Below are 19,489 nucleotides of genomic sequence, written 5' to 3'. Positions count from 1 at the left end.
ATGTTTTTGAAATAATTCCCTAAGTATTTTGGAGTCTCACATAATTTCAACATGCAACACTCATTTTTCTTTCCATTTTATGAAACCATTAGACCATTAAAACTATTTAGTGATATTCATCCCATCTGGGAACATTGGAGTGACATTTGCTTTGGCTTTCTGCCCCTTTTTTTCTCATAGGTTGATCATTTTTGCCAAGCTACCACCTGATATTAATATATTTTGGAGGCTTTCTTTATTTTTCTTTCTTTCCTTCCTTCTTTCTTTCTTTCTTTCTTTGAGAAGAAGCCAATACAATGGCTACTCTTTACTGAAAGAAGAAACTTTACAGCACGTTTTGAGTAAGTTAGTATAAAGGCTCAGTGGGCCAACTGGTGGGGCACCAGCTTGTAAGAAGTCCACAATTAGGGTATTGCTGGGTCCCACTTTGTGCAGCCAGAACCAGATGAGATGAGAGCACTATTGCCCTCTTCATAGATACAGCCCACTATTTGCTTGTTAGTGATAGATGGAACAATATTAGGGTCCTCCTTCATGCCTAAAGCTGCCTTTGGGGCTAGCATATTGCAAGGGTCCAGTTCCTTCCATGCAGCCATCATGGCCTCCATTTCCAGCCCAGTCGTCTGTTCATCATCAGAAGGAACACCACCTCCAGATGCTATGGGGTGCACAGCGAGACTCCACTGGGACTGCAGGCCATCAGGGCCCGCACCACCAGTGCTCCAGCTCCACAATTTAACCTTGAAGCCATCACACCCAGTACAAACAGCCTAGAGGAATTGTTTCTTGATCATTGGGTCCCCAGGGCGAATAGTGTGTATGTTCAGCCCCAAATGCATGCCATAAGAAATTCATTCTGTGTGGTTATTTTAAAATCATTAATAAAACTGAGCAGAATTGGCCTGCTTTTTATTACTACCATGTGCCAGAAGTTCAAGACAATGTGTGATAAAGTATGCCTTCCTGTCTGTCAGCAAGTCACCACGATTCTGCCTCCTCACTTTTGGTATGCACTGCGTCATAATTAAAAATTTTCCCTTTCAAAAAAAGTAACAGTTTAGGGTTTTAAAAAAACAAAATATTTCTATCTGAAACATTTCATGTAGATGAAGATTCTGGACATTTTTACCTAGTTTTATCACCTTGATTATAATCATGGCATAGTCAGTTGTTGGAAAACAAAAGGTGAACAGAGAAATGAACAACATTTACACTAAATGATAATTGGATATAAACTTACAACTGGGGGCGTACGGTTGGCTCAGTCGTATGGGCGTCTGCTTCGGTCAGGTCATGGTCCCAGGGTCCTGGGATGGAGCCCCGCATTGGGCTCCTTGCTCCGGGGAGCCTGCTTCTCCCTCTCCCTCTGCCTGCTTCTCCCCCTGCTTGTATTCTCACTCTCTCTCTGTCAAATAAATAAATAAAATCTTAAAAAAAATTAAAAAATAAAATAAAATGACCATTCAAATAAATAAATAAATAAACTTATAATTGTAGCAAAAAGTAGAATTTGACTACTCTTTGCGGAATATTTCTGCTTTTCAATACAATTGCTTTCCCAAAAGGAAAGAAAAAGAAAACCCAAAACTGAACTTTCATTTATTGCAGTGTTTCTTATATCAAAGTGACTATCTCTAACTTCCTATGTCTATTTGGTGTGGGAGCTAAATATGGAATATGGGGGGAAGGGCAGCATAAGGCAAAGCCTTTTCCTTTGAAGAATGTGTATCATGGATTTGATTCTATAAAACTGCAAAGTACTGATTGTTAAATGCTTACCAGCCTTTCAGTCTTTGTTTTTCCTTTATATTAAGTTTTTTAAAAAAGTAACCAAGTGGGGTGATATAAATTCCTCAAATTCATTGTGATCCTTTGTTTCTCCAGGCATTTTTGGACAGAAACTGGAAGACACTGTCCGTTACGAGAAGAGATATGGAAACCGTCTGGCTCCTATGTTGGTGGAGCAGTGCGTGGATTTTATCCGACAAAGGGGGCTGAAAGAAGAGGGTCTCTTCCGGCTGCCAGGCCAGGCTAACCTCGTTAAGGAGCTCCAGGATGCCTTTGACTGTGGAGAGAAGCCATCATTTGACAGGTAGATTTCAAGATTTCACTAATCATCCTTCCCTGAGAAATCCAAAGGGAACAGAGAGAATGCAGTGAGCTGAGATGATAGAACCTTAATTGATGTTATAAAATGGCTTTAGAATATGGATTATATAGCCACACAAGGATGAATTGTTTTGATTAATTTACAGTGTCAAAAATTTAACACTTGAGATGTCTTTCTCCTCCATACTTTCTGTCCCCCTTAAAAAATGATTGTTTCTTCTTTTCCTTTGGTTCTAAATTAACAGTATTAAATTTTTGCATTAGAAAAGTGAACTTTTAAAATGGGAGTCTTCTCTTGTTCAGTGTTTTTTTTAATTGTTTCAGCTAAGAGATATTGAAAGTATTAATAAGCAGAGATTGAGATATAGGCAATGAAATGAAAATAACTGTTTTTAATAATAATAATAATAAAAGCATTATATTTTTAAATATATAGCTCCACCTTAAAATGGAGTAGATTTACAAGGAAACAAGAGTATAGCATGATGACATTCAGGGAATAAGGGAAGTTCCAGGAAAGAACATATAAAGCATCTATAATTCCACTAATTAAGACTTAAATATTTATGCTAATATTTTGAAAATTACCTCTTTCTCTTCACTTTTCTTAATTAGTAGAAAACAGTATTTTTTATCCTAATACTATCAATTTAGCATAGTGTAGCAGATATTTTTCATATTAATATTTGAAATATCCCCAATATTACAATATATTTTAATTGGCTATTTGATGGTTGGCAACCTCTGTAAGCATAATTTTTCATATCTAATATTTCACTCTATAAGCATATTGTTCATAACCATTTCAACAATTGGGACATTTATGTCATCACTTTTATCACTATAAATAAGGTCATAGAGGATATCCATTTACATAAATATTTTCTTTTTTTGGATTATTTCCTCAAGAGAGATTCTCAGTATTGGATGTTGTGGATAAAAATAGTCTTATTCTTGAAAATTGAAAATTGCATTCTTAGTATTATTTCTCTTTGAAAGCATAGAATTAGCACACGGATAAACACAGATCTATGGAACAGATAGACAAGAAGACACTTGAATATATGCTATAAGACAAAGGAAGTATCTTTGGGAATATAGACTTTTGCTAATAATCCAATAAATGCACATTAAATCATTTAATGCCCTTCCACTAGTCACATTAACAAAATCTTGAACAATGGTAATACTCAGTGCTAGCAAGGTATGTTAAGATAGGCACCCTGGGGGCCCCTGGGTGGCACAGCGGTTAAGCGTCTGCCTTCAGCTCAGGGCGTGATCCTGGCGTTGTGGGATCGAGCCCCACTTCAGGCTCCTCTGCTATGAGCCTGCTTCTTCCTCTCCCACTCCCCCTGCTTGTGTTCCCTCTCTAGCTGGCTGTCTCTATCTCTGTCAAATAAATAAATAAAATCTTAAAAAAAAAAAAAAAAGATAGGCACCCTGATGGTGAGAGTGCAAATTATTATAGTCTTAATAAAGAAATTTGGTAATATCTTTCAAGACTGTTTTAGCAGGAAATTCTAATCCTAGAAAAAATCAGATCTGTGGAAAAAAACTTAAGTGCAAAGTTGCTTATTACAATTTTTATAAGAGTAAAAAATGAACACCAATCTATTATCTCTAGCCGTAGAGTATTGTTAATTAAATAATAGTGCATTAATACAAGAAAATGTTATACAATTATTAAAATTTTGGAAAATGCTTATTATATGACAGTAAGTGGAAATAATAAATGGAAAAATAAGACAAGATCAATTAATTAATTAAAATCCTACCTGTTTACAGAAAGTATTACAGACAGTTTGTAGACATTCATAATTTATCTCTGAAAGATAAAAATTAAATGTGGAGGCAAAGAAATGAATTCAAAACCAGAGTTGGAGAGCAAATTTCAAAAACACAGATATCCTTTTGGCAGGGGAGCCCTGTGTCTTATTCTATACTTTGAAAAAGAAAACCTAAACAGTAGTTGCAAATTCAGGCCTATTCACAAGTCATACACAATGGTTTATCTAGAAGAAATGCAATTTTTTTATTTTTTTAAATTCTTTCAATTTCCAAAATTGAAAGAAATTTGTCCAGTGGGATCCTCATAATAAATTATCATATAATGGGATAAACAGCATCTTCTACAATGAACTTCATGTGACATTGATAAGTTTCAGTGGCTTTTTCTTATATATGGTCTACTATGTACGCAAGTGACATTATAGAAAAGTATATTTATTAAAAATTATTTTACAAATTAAAAATTACGTTTATGATTTGGTTTTTATAACAAGATTCTCACTAATATGAATGAATGGGGGGATATTTATAAGTTTTAACATCCTATAAGAAAAGATATGCTCTGTAAGCAATTATCTCCAAATCATGTTCTTAATAGTGAGCTGATAATGAAATAGTGTGCAATCTTTATATAAAATGATTCCACTTATAAAAAGTATTTTTTTTGTATGAAATATTTAAATGCATAAACAGACTGAAGAAAAGGTAACAAAAGATAAACATTGATTTTGTGGGATAGTGAGTGATGTTTTCTTTTTTTTTTTTTAATATTGTGATTCCAATAAGCATCCATTACTTTTATAATCAGAAATTTCATCTGAAAGATTTTTTATTTACCTGGTGATATCATGCTACATAAAAATCTCCTTATCTTTTAATTTCTAATGAGTGATTACAAAAGCTACCTGTCAACTAGAAAACCTGTAGGAAAGAGTTGTAGCAAGTATTTGAATGTTAGCACAATATGGTAACGCCGCTAGCATCCCGCGAGGAGAAGGGGAGTGTCCTTCAATTGCTCAGTCATTTAGTGTTTCAGGTTTCTACTCTTGGGTAACAAACCACGCCAGAACTTTGTAACTTAAGTAATAACAACCGGTTACTGCTCCTGGTTCTGCACTCTGGGCAGGAGCTGGCTGGGATGTGCTCCCTTCTCCTGCACGTGATGTTGATTCACCAGATAAAATAGTTAGGATCTGAAGGATGCAGGATGGTTTTACTCAGATGTCCAGAGCCTTGTCCGAGGTGGCTAACATGGCCGAAGGCTGCTTGGCCTTTCTCTCTCTTTCCTCCTTCTCTTCCCCTCCTCCCTCATGCCCTGACCCTCCTCTCTCTCCCTCCATGTCTCTCTCTGTCTCTTTCCGTGTAAATCTCACATCTAATAGAACTGCCCTGCATATGGTCCTTATCTCAAGTAGATTGGTCAGACTTAGTGACAGGATACCTCAGGGTTCCAAGAAAATGAAAATGGCAGTTTGTGAGCCTCACAAGGGCTGGGTCCAGAGGACAGTGTGATTTTTGGTGCAGTCTATTGGTCAAAGCAAGTCACAAGACAGCCAGCCTACATTTGAGGAGAAGGGAAATCAACTCTGCCACTTGATGGAAAGAGGGGCAAGCACATAAAGAGACGGAAGATTTGTGGAAGGCTATTTTTAGAGAAAATCACTATAGCTTTGAAGTCTTGCAATCAAGTGGAGTAAATCCCCTAACTTCATTCTTTCTCAAGATTGTTTTTCCTCTAAGTCATTTACATCTCCTTAAAAAATAAAAGAAAGAAATTTAGCATATGCTTGTCAATTTGTACAAGAAAGTCTGTCAGGATTTTGATTGAAATTTCATTGACTCCACAAATCAACTGGGAGAAAATTGACATCTTAAAAATATGAAATCTTCTAATCCATAAACATGGCCCATCTCTCCATTTCATTAGGATTTTTTGCATTTCAGCAATGTTTTGTATTTTTCAATGTTCAGATCTTGCTCCATTTTGTTAAATTTATCCTTAACTATTTATAGATGCTCTTGTAAATAACATTGTTTTTAATATTTTATTTTCTAATTGCTCACTGCTGGATTATCCAAATACAATTGATTTTTATATATATATAGATCTTTGGTCCTACTGACTTGTCGAGTTCCTTTATTAGTGTTAGCGGGACTTTTGTAGATCCCTTAGGATTTTCTATGTACATAATCTTGTTGACTGTACATAGCGAGAATTTTATTTCTTCCTTTTCAACATGTAGGCTTTATATTTCTTTTTCTTGCCTGTTCGAAATTGCTAAGAACTTGTCCACCACAGTAGTGAGTGGACATACTTTTCTTGTATGTAGAGGGAGGTTTTCAGTCTTTCACTGCCACATGTGACGGTAGCTATAGGTTTTCTGTAGATGACCCTTATGAGGTTAGAAAATGTCTTTTTATTTCTAGTTTGCTGACATTCTTGATAATGAATGAGAATTATATTTTATAAAATCCATTTCTTTCTGCATTTATTGCAGAAATTATCTGATTCTTCCCTTTTGTGATGTTAATGTCCTGAATTACATTAATCTATTTTCAAATGTTAAACCAACTTTACTTTGCTGGGATAAGCTGCATTTGCTTATGATGCATTACTCTTTATATATTGCTGTATCTGACTTGCAAATAATTTGTTAAGGATTTGGGGACCTATATTCATCAAGAGTATTGACCTGTAAATTTCTTGTTGTATCTTCAACTAGTTTTGTTATCAGAGAAATTCTGGCACCCCTAGTAGTTGGCAAGTGTCTCCTCTACCTCTATTTTCTGAAAGAGTAGGTGTATTTTGTATTATTTCCTCCATAAATCTTTGGTAAAATTCACCAGTGATGTCATCTAGTCCTGAAATTCTCTTCATGGGGAAGTTTTTAGAGATGGCTTTTCTAATTCTCCTTGTGTCAGTTTTGGTAATTTGTCTCTTTCATGACATTTTCCCGTTCCCCATAACTTTTAAAATTTATTATCATGAAGTTGTTTATAATATTCTTTTTTTTTGTAATGTCTGTAGACTTTTTTAGTGAAGTCCTCTCCTTTACTTCTGATATTAGTGATTTGTCACATCATTTTTTTCTTAATCAGTCTATTTATGTGTTATCAATTTCATCAAGCTTTAAAAAGAACCAGTTTAAGTGCCCTGAATTTCTTTTAAAAATTTTTCTCTGATACTCTGTTAACCCTGATGGTTGCTTTTTCCCTCATAGCTGTTTTGTGTTTAGCTGCATAAAGCATTATTCTCTGCTGGCTCATGTTGGTGTTTAGATGAAGACTCAAGAAGCCGTATCTGTCGATTTCAAGAAGTCCTTTTGTGCAAGCTCTCTCCTCTCTAGTAGTCTGCGTCACAAATGCCAGCTGCTTCAACCTTTCCAAACTGTATCTCTGTCTCTTAGCTCAGTGAGACTGCTGTTCTCTCTTTAGGGTTCCCATCCCTGTCCCAGGCTCTGATACATGACAACGCGCAAGGCTGGAGTAATCATAAATTTACCTCGTTTGATTCCATACTCTCAAGGGTCACATTTTTGCACTATTGTCCAATATCTTTAAAAAAACTTGTTTCATATAGTTAGACTAATTTTCTCTTTTTAATCACAGATACGATACCTGTTATTCTGTGAAGACTGAGCGGATTCTCATCCACAGTTCTGAACTCCTGCTGGACATGTGTTCTCAGGGCCTCTTCTCTGGCGGGTGGGAAGGTGGGAAATGTGACTAGGTTAGGGCTTGGTTCTCTAACCTTTGACTCTTCTCTACTGTTTGATCTACTGCCTAGAACCCAGGTTTTGCTCCATGACACAACTTCTCCCCCCCCCCCACAAGAAATGGCTCACTTTTTTAGTTGAGTAGTTTCTCAGCCTGCTTCTTGCCTATAGAAAGCTGGGGTCTCAAACCCTCTTTTCATTTTGAACTGGTACCGTCCCTTTTATTCCAAGCTGCCATAGTTTCTTTAAAAACCTTGGAAGTTTCAAATTATAATCCTCTTGCTGAAACAAAGTCACACCCATAACTCCCTTTGTATCAGGTCCTGCCATAGGGAGTCTATGAGTCAGCATTTTATGGAACAATCTTAAGATTCTTTCTAAATCTTCTTGCGTTGCTGAGAATCTGTGAGGTGCCACCTCCAGTCTTTCAGAGGCTTTAACGAGGAATCTTAAGTCACACCATCATCTGGTCTTGACCTTCAGGGCATGTTTCACTGGCAGCACGCTGGATTTTATCTTTGCTCTGGGGCCGTTTCTTCCTTTGAGAAGATTTCGCCAGCTGGAGACACTGTCCTGGGGCCACTATAGTTTCTCTAAATTCTTCTTCAGAGTCGAACAGTTTCTAATTAGCTTCATCAGGAACATGTTCGATGTTCTGAGTTATGGCGGCCGAGGGTCTTGCACATTTTTCCACCACTGCTTACTAAGCTCTGCAGGCTCACCTTTCTCTAGCTTCTAATGGCAATTTTCTCATTGCTTTTCCAGTTCTGATAGTCTCCTTACGACCGTGCAGACACTGTCTGGACACAGCCAGAGCCATACATTAGAGTTTTGTTGTAGCAGCAGCCAATTTCTGGTTCCAGGTATCTCTTGCTGCAGAGCAAACCGGTCCAAAGTTTTTGGTTTAAAAACAGCAGCAACCTTTTCAGATTCTGCATTTGGGGAGTGCTTGGCAAAGACATGGCATCCGTTGCCAGGATCTAATGTAGCCATGGTATCCAAGAGAGCTACCTTCCAAGCCTGGTGCCTACGCTGGGCAGCTCAAGTGGCTCATGACGGGTTGAGCCTCTCTCTTTCTCTCTGCAGTCTTGTGTCCTACAGGGCTTCTCTCTTTAACCAATTATTACAGTGTTTTACACAGTATCGCAGGACTGAAAAACAGTTTAAGAGTGGAAGCTATAAGGCCTATGAAGAGTTAAGGCTCGAACTGGCACAATGTCATATCCACCAAATACTACTCGTCCAAAGTAAATCATAAGGCCAGTTCTGATAAAAAGAGATTAAAAATTGGTTCCACTTCTTGGTAGAAGGAGTGACATGAATGTATAAGGGTGAAAGAAATTATTGACAGCCACCTTTGGAGACAGTTCATCTCATTCATTCATTCAACAAATAACTTTGGCGTGTTCAGTATGTCTTAGACACTAAGATACCTGTTCTAGGTGAAAAAAACAAAGTCAATTCTCTTCTGGGGTTCACATTACTAGTGGTGGGCAGATAAACAATAAACAGTCAATATGTAAATAATTTCAGAGAGTGGTAAGGATGACATGCTAACATGCATGGTGAAGTGGTGGAAACGCACATCTCCCTGAGAATATAACTTTCAGGTTTAGCTGGAATGACAGGAAGAAGCTTGCCATATCTAAGCTATGGTAGAGGCACACTGTAGGTGGACTATGAAGTACGAAGGCCTTGAGATGGGCATGGCTTAGCTTGTTTGAAGACCCTAAAGAAGGACATTGTGGCTGGAATACAGTGAGTGTTGAGTACAGTCTTGGGAAACAGGGGGAAGAGATGGATCTTGTGTAGCCCAGGAGATTATGGATTAAGGAATTTCGTTTTCCTTCTAAGTGAAATGGAAATCCATTGAAATATTTTTAACAAGTAAATGGAATAATTTTATTTACATGTTAAAAAATGATCACTCTGTAAAGAAAAACTAATATTTTCTATTATTCTACCCACAGAATATTTCTGACACCAAATGTGTAGGTTTTCCACAGCAAGCAATTCTCTAATTATTGGTGAACACCTACTGGGTGTCCTACAATTTTATTAAATTCTGATACTAACTGCCCAGAGTTAGTGCAGATCCACAAGCCTGCTCACCTCCCCAATTGCAGAGACCAGTCGCAAGTCCCAGGTTGTCACATACCACTGGCCAACCAGTTACAAATTGCAGATTACTTGGACTTCACAATTTGCTAGAAGAGCTCACACAACTCAGGAAAACAGTTTACTTACTAGATTACCGGTTTATTATAAAAGGATACGACTCCAGAATAGCCAAATGGAAGAGCTGCATAAGGCAGGTATGGGGAAGAGGGCAGAGCTTCCAGGGCCTCGCCAGGCATCCCCCCTCCCAGCGAGTTCACTAGCCCAGAAGCCTTCGGAACCCCGTCAGTTACCAACTTTTTATGGAGGCTTCCTTGTGTAGCCATTGGTGACTGAACTAAATCTCTAGTACCCTCTTCTCTCCCCCAAGACTGAAGCTTAAAGCTGAAAGCTCCCACGGCCTAATCACGTGGTATCTAAGGGGCTTTCCCAAAGTCACCTCATTAACATGAACTTGGGTGTGGCTGAAAGGGGTTTGTATCACGTGGTATCTAAGGGGCTTTCCCAAAGTCACCTCATTAACATGAACTTGAGTGTGGCTGAAAGGGGTTTGTTATGAATAATGAAGTCTTTTCTTTCACCTTCATCACTAGAACTACTTTAGGAACTGGGGATAAAAACCAAATACCATAACAAAAGACGTTTCTATTATTTTGATTATTTAGAGAATTACAAGGGTTTTAGGAACTCTGGCCAGGAGTCAGGAAAAAAATCNGATGTCCTCATCACGTGGTATCTAAGGGGCTTTCCCAAAGTCACCTCATTAACATGAACTTGAGTGTGGCTGAAAGGGCTTTGTTATGAATAATGAAGTCTTTTCTTTTACCTTCATCACTAGAACTACTTTAGGAACTGGGGATAAAAACCAAATACCATAACAAAGGACCTTTCTATTATTTTGATTATTTAGAGAATTACAAGGGTTTTAGGAACTCTGGCCAGGAGTCAGGAAAAAAATCCAAAAATAGATATTTCCTATTATATCACAATATCACATTCTGGCAATCTAAATATCCTCGTTTTGATAGTCAAACTTGGGTCCCTCTGTCATAGGGAGACACATATGCAAACTACCGGATTCTGCTGATTTAAAAAAAAAAAAACCTTCCAGATCCATGAACAGGGAAATATAAAGAAGAGAGTCACATATTTGTGGAAAATGTAACTGTCAACTACACTGGTAGGGGAATAAATAATCCATAATTTCCCAAGAAAAGTAAGATTATTTTCAGAACATGTAGAGTATTCTGCCCCATCTGCTTTTTCAGTTAATTGTCTGAGCTTGAAATTTCTCATGGCCAAGTCCTGGGTAGCTCAGGTTTCAGTTTTGGGGATGTGAAAACAAACTGCCTTGGAACATTTGCTAGCTCACGTTAGTTTCATCAACGTTCACCATCAAAATGATTTTTAAAACGGTGTAAGTTTAAAAATATAGATTGTGTACATATGATGTTTTCAATAGATGTTAGGATGTAAAGCAAAGTACAGAAATTTCTCATTGTGAAATATGAGAAAGAGCGAGAATGAGTAAGTCTATTCCCCTGTGTATCCTCATAATGCTTCTGTCTCTCGAGAGTCAACAAGATGTAGCTTTTATCTTCACATGTGTTAAAATGTAGAAAGGAATTCTCACCAGAATTCTGCAAAAATAATCTCTAATTTTAATATTAAGGCCTAATGTTATTGGCGCTCCAATATTAAGCCCTAAAATTTGATTTTTAAAGTGAACTTTCTTAATAACTTTAAAAAATTGTAACAGTATAAAGTGTTATTAAAATTTAATTTAAATATTATTAAGATCGTATTTTAAATTATAGCATTTTGTATGCAATTTAGAATACAGAAGACTATAAGAAGGGAGGATGGCTATTTCAAAAGTAAATAACCCGGCTCTTGCTATATATAATGTATAAGTAAGTAGATAAGTAGAAACTTAAACATACAGATATTTCTAAATACAGGTATGTATTTATACAAAGCATTGGAATCACACAATTTTTACACTTTGCCTTTTCTTGTTAACGTTATATCATGAACAACTTCCATGTCACTAAGGAGCTTTCACAAACATGATTTCAAGGACTGTGTAATAAGTTGTCATATCAGTGCATTGCTTTGTCTAATTCTGCATCTGTTGTTTTCAGTGTTTTGCACACACCAGTCCTATACTAACAACCATCTGTATTCATAAATCAACCTGTGCTTTTGAAGCTATAAACCCATTTGGAAGATAATATTTCATATTTAAATGAGAAGAAATATTCTGTCCTATGGAGAAAAAAAAAAAGATTGAGAAGAAGAAATTTGGAACACACTATTTAAACTTTGGTTGCAGGCACATGGACCAGCTTTTATTAGAGTATGCACTCTCTGTTCTTCTTTAATGATGTCATGCTATTTTCCCTGTTTTGAGGTTCAAGTTTAACACTTTTATGTATGCATGACTTTCTGTTCCTACAGTTAGATGACATATTCCCACAGGCTCCTNATGACTTTTTGTTCCTACAGTTAGATGACATATTCCCACAGGCTCCTTGACCAAAGTGAATTTTGTGAGAAAGGACATTTTCACTGACCTGAAAGAATTTGTATTTTATCAATTGATTGTCAACTGCAAAAAACAGCAGATACCATAGTTCCTAACCATTCTTTTCTTTATTATTTCTGTTCAGAAATGAAGACAAATTAAAATATAATGTTTTATATTGAATTTCCCCACTTTCAGGGGATAAAAATGAAATACAGAATGTGTAAAATCAGATTAGAAGTGGAATGTTCTTTCATTTCCCAGGCTTTCCAGGTGGCATCAGCTGTTAAAGAAAATACGTTTTGGAATTGCTGAAAAGATAGGGTCAAGAATGATGGTGTGGGCATCACCATCAGGGCATTAATTGTTCAGCAACAAAAAAACCATGCACTTACAACACACGTCCTTAAAAGAGCAAGGACAGAAGGCTGTAGAAGTCAATGATTTTACACATTCTGTCCAAGAATCCCATAAGGTAGCTGCTGTCCCCGGTACCCCAGACACCTTCCCACAGGCTTTGTTTTGCCCTTGACCCTCTTTCTTTTCTTCTACCATCTTGTTTATTTTTTATTTGTTTTGGTGACTGAATTAGGATCGATAAACAAACTGCTGTTCTACAGAGATATTTTTTTAAAAAAAAAGTCTAAAACTTAGAAGGCAGACATATATTTTAATTTTTATCTTCTGAGTAACACTATAGCTTTGAGGACTACTGACCTGAGTTATAAACAGTGGACTTGAAAGNTTGCTGTTCTACAGAGATTTTTTTTTTAAAAAAAGTCTAAAACTTAGAAGGCAGACATATATTTCAATTTTTATCTTCTGAGTAACACTATAGCTTTGAGGACTACTGACCTGAGTTATAAACAGTGGACTTGAAAGGGGGGAGCACTGCCGACAGTAGAGGTTCTCAAACATTAGTTTGCGTAAGAATGACCCAGAGAGGTGTCTCAGGATTCGGATGCTCACAGCCCACAGGCTCTCACTACAGTTTTAAAAGGTTGGAGGGTGCATTGGAATCTGAATTTCAAACAAATCCCCAAGTAATTCTTATATGCATGGTTCTCAAATCATAAGTTGGAAAATACTAGCCAGACTATAGGGTACAGGAGTGTGGGGTAAGAAGAAATGCTCATTTAAAGTGATAGTTTTCTCATATATGAGACGAGAGGAAAAAATCAACCTCATGGCATTATTGGAAGCAACATGTTAGTTCTGACTTAGCTGGGCTGGTCTTAAGCTACTGCAAAAGATCATTTATTTTCTGGGGTATACAGTTAATGTGTAAAATATATTCTTTCCTACCTGCTGAAATGGGCCTGAAATTTTAGAACAATNATTCTTTCCTACCTGCTGAAATGGGCCTGAAATTTTAGAACAATCTAAAAAGAACTTCCCTGCACCTTTATGCTTTGATCCATGTAAAAAATCAAACACTGGGGAGTTCAGTAGCAAACTATACAGTTATAGAGCCTTTGTATCATAGTGTGAATAAAGGATCTACGGATAGGATTTGATGGAGGAAAGTGAAAAAGCAAGTGGTAGCTGAAGGGCATGTGGCTAGGTGAAGAGTTGAAAAAGCAAAGAACTGACTCCCAGGAGTTTGCCTAAGGCAAGCCCTGAATGTGTAGGTGGTAAACTGGTTACCTGTTTTCAGCACCCTAAGTGATTCTCTGAATCCAGGAGAGGAGCCAGCGCTTCCCCCCCAAACCTGAACCGCTGTTTAACTGTAGTGACTTCTAACATTCCTATTTTTTGATGCAGTTCTTAAATATTATGAAGGCGTGACCAGATTTGATAAGCATTGCCTTAGAGTATATCCCAGACTTCTGTCATTCCCATAGTACCATCATGACTTTAGCCATATCCACAGAACACCTGTACTAGCTTTAGTATTTCCCTTTACATTTATTCACTGTTTAATCAATTTTGTTGTAAAAAGAATTCGATACCATTATTGTTAGTTGANGGGGGGAGCACTGCCGACAGTAGAGGTTCTCAAACATTAGTTTGCGTAAGAATGACCCAGAGAGGTGTCTCAGGATTCGGATGCTCACAGCCCACAGGCTCTCACTACAGTTTTAAAAAGTTGGAGGGTGCATTGGAATCTGAATTTCAAACAAATCCCCAAGTAATTCTTATATGCATGGTTCTCAAATCATAAGTTGGAAAATACTAGCCAGACTATAGGGTACAGGAGTGTGGGGTAAGAAGAAATGCTCATTTAAAGTGATAGTTTTCTCATATATGAGACGAGAGGAAAAAATCAACCTCATGGCATTATTGGAAGCAACATGTTAGTTCTGACTTAGCTGGGCTGGTCTTAAGCTACTGCAAAAGATCATTTATTTTCTGGGGTATACAGTTAATGTGTAAAATATATTCTTTCCTACCTGCTGAAATGGGCCTGAAATTTTAGAACAATCTAAAAAGAACTTCCCTGCACCTTTATGCTTTGATCCATGTAAAAAATCAAACACTGGGGAGTTCAGTAGCAAACTATACAGTTATAGAGCCTTTGTATCATAGTGTGAATAAAGGATCTACGGATAGGATTTGATGGAGGAAAGTGAAAAAGCAAGTGGTAGCTGAAGGGCATGTGGCTAGGTGAAGAGTTGAAAAAGCAAAGAACTGACTCCCAGGAGTTTGCCTAAGGCAAGCCCTGAATGTGTAGGTGGTAAACTGGTTACCTGTTTTCAGCACCCTAAGTGATTCTCTGAATCCAGGAGAGGAGCCAGCGCTTCCCCCCCAAACCTGAACCGCTGTTTAACTGTAGTGACTTCTAACATTCCTATTTTTTGATGCAGTTCTTAAATATTATGAAGGCGTGACCAGATTTGATAAGCATTGCCTTAGAGTATATCCCAGACTTCTGTCATTCCCATAGTACCATCACGACTTTAGCCATATCCACAGAACACCTGTACTAGCTTTAGTACTTCCCTTTACATTTATTCACTGTTTAATCAATTTTGTTGTAAAAAGAATTCGATACCATTATTGTTAGTTGAAAACCAGCACACTCACGATAAATCACAGGTCACTAAAGGCATAAATGCAATGACAAGACGTGTTATTAAATGCCAGCTGAATATAGCTGCTTTCCGAAGACTGGCCCTAAGGCCTTCTGTGTACTTGATGAAGATGGAGATTGGCACGTATCTGTACCACTTCAACACTTCACTCATTTCCAACCGGTACTTCCTACTTGATCTAATCAGAAGGACTAACATTCCTATGGTGCGATTTGATGTCCCTTAGTGTTCTGTTTGTGTGGCATCGCACTTGGAATAGCCCACACTTCAGACCGCTCCTCAGCAACACTGACAGGCCCACTTCCCTAAACATGTGGCTTCTTACCTAATTTGAACAATGAGTGTAACTCACTAGGGTTCCGTGAAACCCTTTTGTAAACCTACCAGGGTTTGAAAAATTAATGAGCTTTAAAGTAAAGTATTTTGTATGTGGAAAATATTCACATGAATGGGTATTTACTAAATATTTTATGTAGTGCAGGTTGTTAGCTAGAAACCTGTCATGTTTCATCGTGCTTACTCTCTTGGTGACATATCTAAAAGCTTGCACATTGGAAGGCAAGGACATGAGTTTCACTTTCCTTTCATTTTATCTTTACTTTTTTAGGGTTTTTTTTCTTCTTCTTTTTAAAAAATTTTTAAATTTTATTTAAATTAAGTTAATGTATAGTGTATTATTAGTTTCAGGGGTAGAATTTAGTGATTCATCACTAACATATAACACCTAGTGCTCGTCACAAGTGCCCTCCTTAATACATATCACCCATTTAGCCCATCCCCCACCTATCTCCCTTCATCAACCCTCAGTTTGTTCCCTGTAGTTAAGAGTCTCTTACGGTTTGCCTCCCTCTCTGTTTTCATCTGATTTTATTTTTCCTTCCTTTCCCCTATGTTCATCTGTTTTGTTTCTTAAATTCCACATATGAGTGAAATCTTATGGTATTTGTCTTTCTCTGACTGACTTATTTCACTTGACATAATACACTCTAGCTCTCTCCACGTCATTGCAAATGGCAAGATTTTATTCTTTTTGATGGCTGAGTAAAGTTCCATTATATATATATATATATAAGTGTGTGTGTGTGTATGTATATATATGTGTATGTAGAGATATATATACATATCAATCACATCTTTTTTATTTTTATTTTTTTAATTTTATTTATTTATTTAAGAGAAAGAGTGAGAGAGCATGAGTGGGGGTGGGGAGGGGCAGAGGGAGAGGGGAAGCAGACTCACCACTGAGCATGGAGCCCACTGTGGGGCTTGATCCCAGGACTGTGAGACCATGACCTGAGCCAAAGGCAGATACTTAACCAACTGAGTCACCCAGGTGCTCCTATACCACATCTTCTTTACCCCTTCCTCAGTTGATGGACATCTGGGCTCGCTCCATAGTTTGGCTATTGTGGACATTGCTGCTATAAACACGGTGTATGTACCACTTCAAATCACTATTTTTGTATCCTTTGGGTAAATGCCTAGTACTGCAATTGCCGGGTCATAGGGTAGGTCTATTTTTAACTTTTTGAGGAAGTTCCATACCGTTTTCGAGAGTGGCTGCACCAGTCTGCATTCCCACCAAAAGTGTGAGAGGGTTCCCCTTTCTCTGCATCCTCGCCAACATCTGTTGTTTCCTGTGTTGTTAATTGAGCCATTCTGACCAGTGTGAGGTGGATTTATCTTTGGATAAATTTGGAGCTCACTTCTACTGAAACTCGACTGAGTTGTGAATAAAAATAGTCAATCAACAAGAAGTTTCACAGTATTTGGCATATCAGGTGGTGTTCGTATATTATTTGCCAGGAAGCAGTGTAGGAATAAGAGTTCAGGCAGGCCCATCATTTACTACCTAAGTTAACAACCTGGGACTAGTTACTTCACTTCTCAAAACTCCTGGTTTCCTCATGTGTAAAACGAAAATCATAATGCTTAAGCCACAGGGTTGTTGTATTAATGCACTTAAAAATAAAACAAAACACATGTTAACTATGCTGGAATTAAAATAAAAATCTTAATTTAAAAAACTAACTAAATAAATGAATAAACCAAAATGGAACAAAATGCTGGAAGAAGTGATGTAATGGAATAAGACACTTAGCACATTGATTGCCATTGTCATAGATATCATGATGTTGATGATAATGATGATTCTAACATTTTATATGATAAGGAAAAGTAATATGCTTGAACCTACGCGTGAACCTAAGCTCTTCAGTGTTTTTAATCTAGGATATCTTCATTTCTGTTTTGAAATCTCCATGGCAATTCCTACTGAAAGAAACAAGATACCTGCAAGGTTTTACATTCTGAAAGTGGGTGCTTATGTGTATCTTAGTCAGATTGTAAATATTCTTGCATGCGCTTGGTGAAAGCATATTCCTTAAGGCATGTTTTCTGAAATAAATTTATTGCATCATATTTTACATATCATGTGATTCACTCATTGCAAGGGTAGAATTCAGTGATTTTTGACAAATTTACCAAGTTATTCAACCATTAGTACGTAGCGGTTTAGAACGTTTCCATCACCCGAATAACATCCCGTCTGCCATTTACGGTTCCTTCCAGCAGCTCGCATGACTAGACAACCACTAATCTACTTTCTGTCTCTGTCAGTTTTCCCTTTTCTGGACACAGAATTACTCAGTATATGGTCTCTTGCATCCAGCTTTCCCACTTAGCGTAAAGCTCTTGAGGTTGTCCATGTTATGTCATGTATCAGTTTGTTGCTTTTCATCGGTGAATGGATTTCATGCTGTGGATGTACGACATTTTGTTTATCCATCTATCTATTGGCAGATATTCTATTGTTTCTGTATGTTGGCTTTTATAAATAATGATGCTGTGAACAGGCATGCGCAATTTTTTTGTGTGGACATATATTTTCACTTCTCCTGGGTATATACCTAGAAGTAGAATTCTCGTATCTATGTTTAACACTTGGGGAACAGCCCAAAGTTTTCCAAAGTGGCTGCACCATTTCGTGTTTCTACCAGCAATGGATGAGAGCATGCCCATTTGTTATTCTAGCCATTCTAGTGAGTGTGAAATGGCGCCACTGTTTTCATTTGCATTCCCCTAGCGACTACTGATGTGTATCTTTTTATGTGCATATGAACCACTTGTATGTGCCCTTTAGAAGCCATATGGTTTTAAAATATTTGATTTCTCTGATTATTGTGATAATTTATTATAAAGAAATGGTTGAAAATTGCTGAAGAAGCAATAATAATGTTCTATTTAGGATTGTGATAAATAACTGTGAAACCACGGGAGCGTGCCTCTTCATACCCAGGAGGATATCACTGTGGATATTCATTTAAAACTCTGTAGTCATAAAATAGAGTTCTACATTTATATTAAATATGAGCTTAAAGAAAGTGGGGAATTTTATGAATCTTGATCACCATGTTTATCCCTAGCATCTAGAAAAATGTCTGACACAGTGTAGGCTCATAATAAACCTTTGCTGAATAAAAGGAATATAAGGAGTATATTTTGAATATATTTATTGAATGAAAGGATGCCAGTATTTCTGATATCTCCGTAAGTAGACAATTCGTATGCTTATTTTCACAACGTTCAATTTAGGAAGCCTGAAAATTGTCAGGTTTCAAAACAACTTCTAAAATTCTGTCAGGATATTATTTTGTCAACTGAAGCAAAATGCCTGCGTGTGTCAATATACAGTCATAATCTTATGAATGGGTTTATAATTCCCTAAGAGCCACAGCTCTAAATTAAGTCCAGTACCTCTGGTTTGTACTCGTGAATATGGGTGCAGCCTACTTCCAAAGTGAACTAGATTCTGATTTATAACAAAACAAGAACAATGAAACAACGAAGCAAAAACAAAACCCCTTACTACTTCTCAATAAAATTGTGTTTGTCTCTCTCTTCATGCTTACACAGACGTCTCTTAAAAATGGTCCAAGTAGAAAACAGCACTAAGATAATAAATTTCTGTATATGTGGGAGCAAAGTATTCTTTCCAACAAAAAGCATGACCGATTTTAATATGAGACACCCAATAAGTATAAGCCTGGATTTTTTAAAGCTTTTTGTCCTTTCCCTCGGTATATATATCCACAAAAATAAACTGGGATGGTGTCGTTTTGTGTTATAACAAAAGACTGTTGAAGTGTTCAGAGAAGGAATGAGTTTTGCGTGGACTTGGATGGTTTGGGTGTTGA

At 37.1% G+C, this 19,489-nt stretch overlaps 1 protein-coding gene across 5 annotated transcripts in view; it reads left to right on the top strand.

Moving 5' to 3' along the window:
* ARHGAP24 (Rho GTPase activating protein 24) overlaps positions 1 to 19,489 on the top strand; it is a 500,478-nt gene that overhangs the window by 436,944 nt on the left and 44,045 nt on the right. For all 5 annotated transcript variants that reach the window (XM_034671582.1, XM_002913592.4, XM_019806282.2 and 2 more), the window contains one exon: positions 1,885 to 2,092. In XM_034671582.1, the coding sequence (XP_034527473.1) occupies positions 1,885 to 2,092 (208 nt within the window). The remainder of the gene's footprint in view (positions 1 to 1,884; positions 2,093 to 19,489) is intronic.

Source organism: Ailuropoda melanoleuca, chromosome 11, assembly GCF_002007445.2.
Source record: "Ailuropoda melanoleuca isolate Jingjing chromosome 11, ASM200744v2, whole genome shotgun sequence".
NCBI classification, from domain to species: Eukaryota; Metazoa; Chordata; class Mammalia; order Carnivora; family Ursidae; genus Ailuropoda; species Ailuropoda melanoleuca.
Note: the sequence above shows the minus strand (reverse complement) of the source record. Positions and strands in the feature narration are given on the sequence as shown.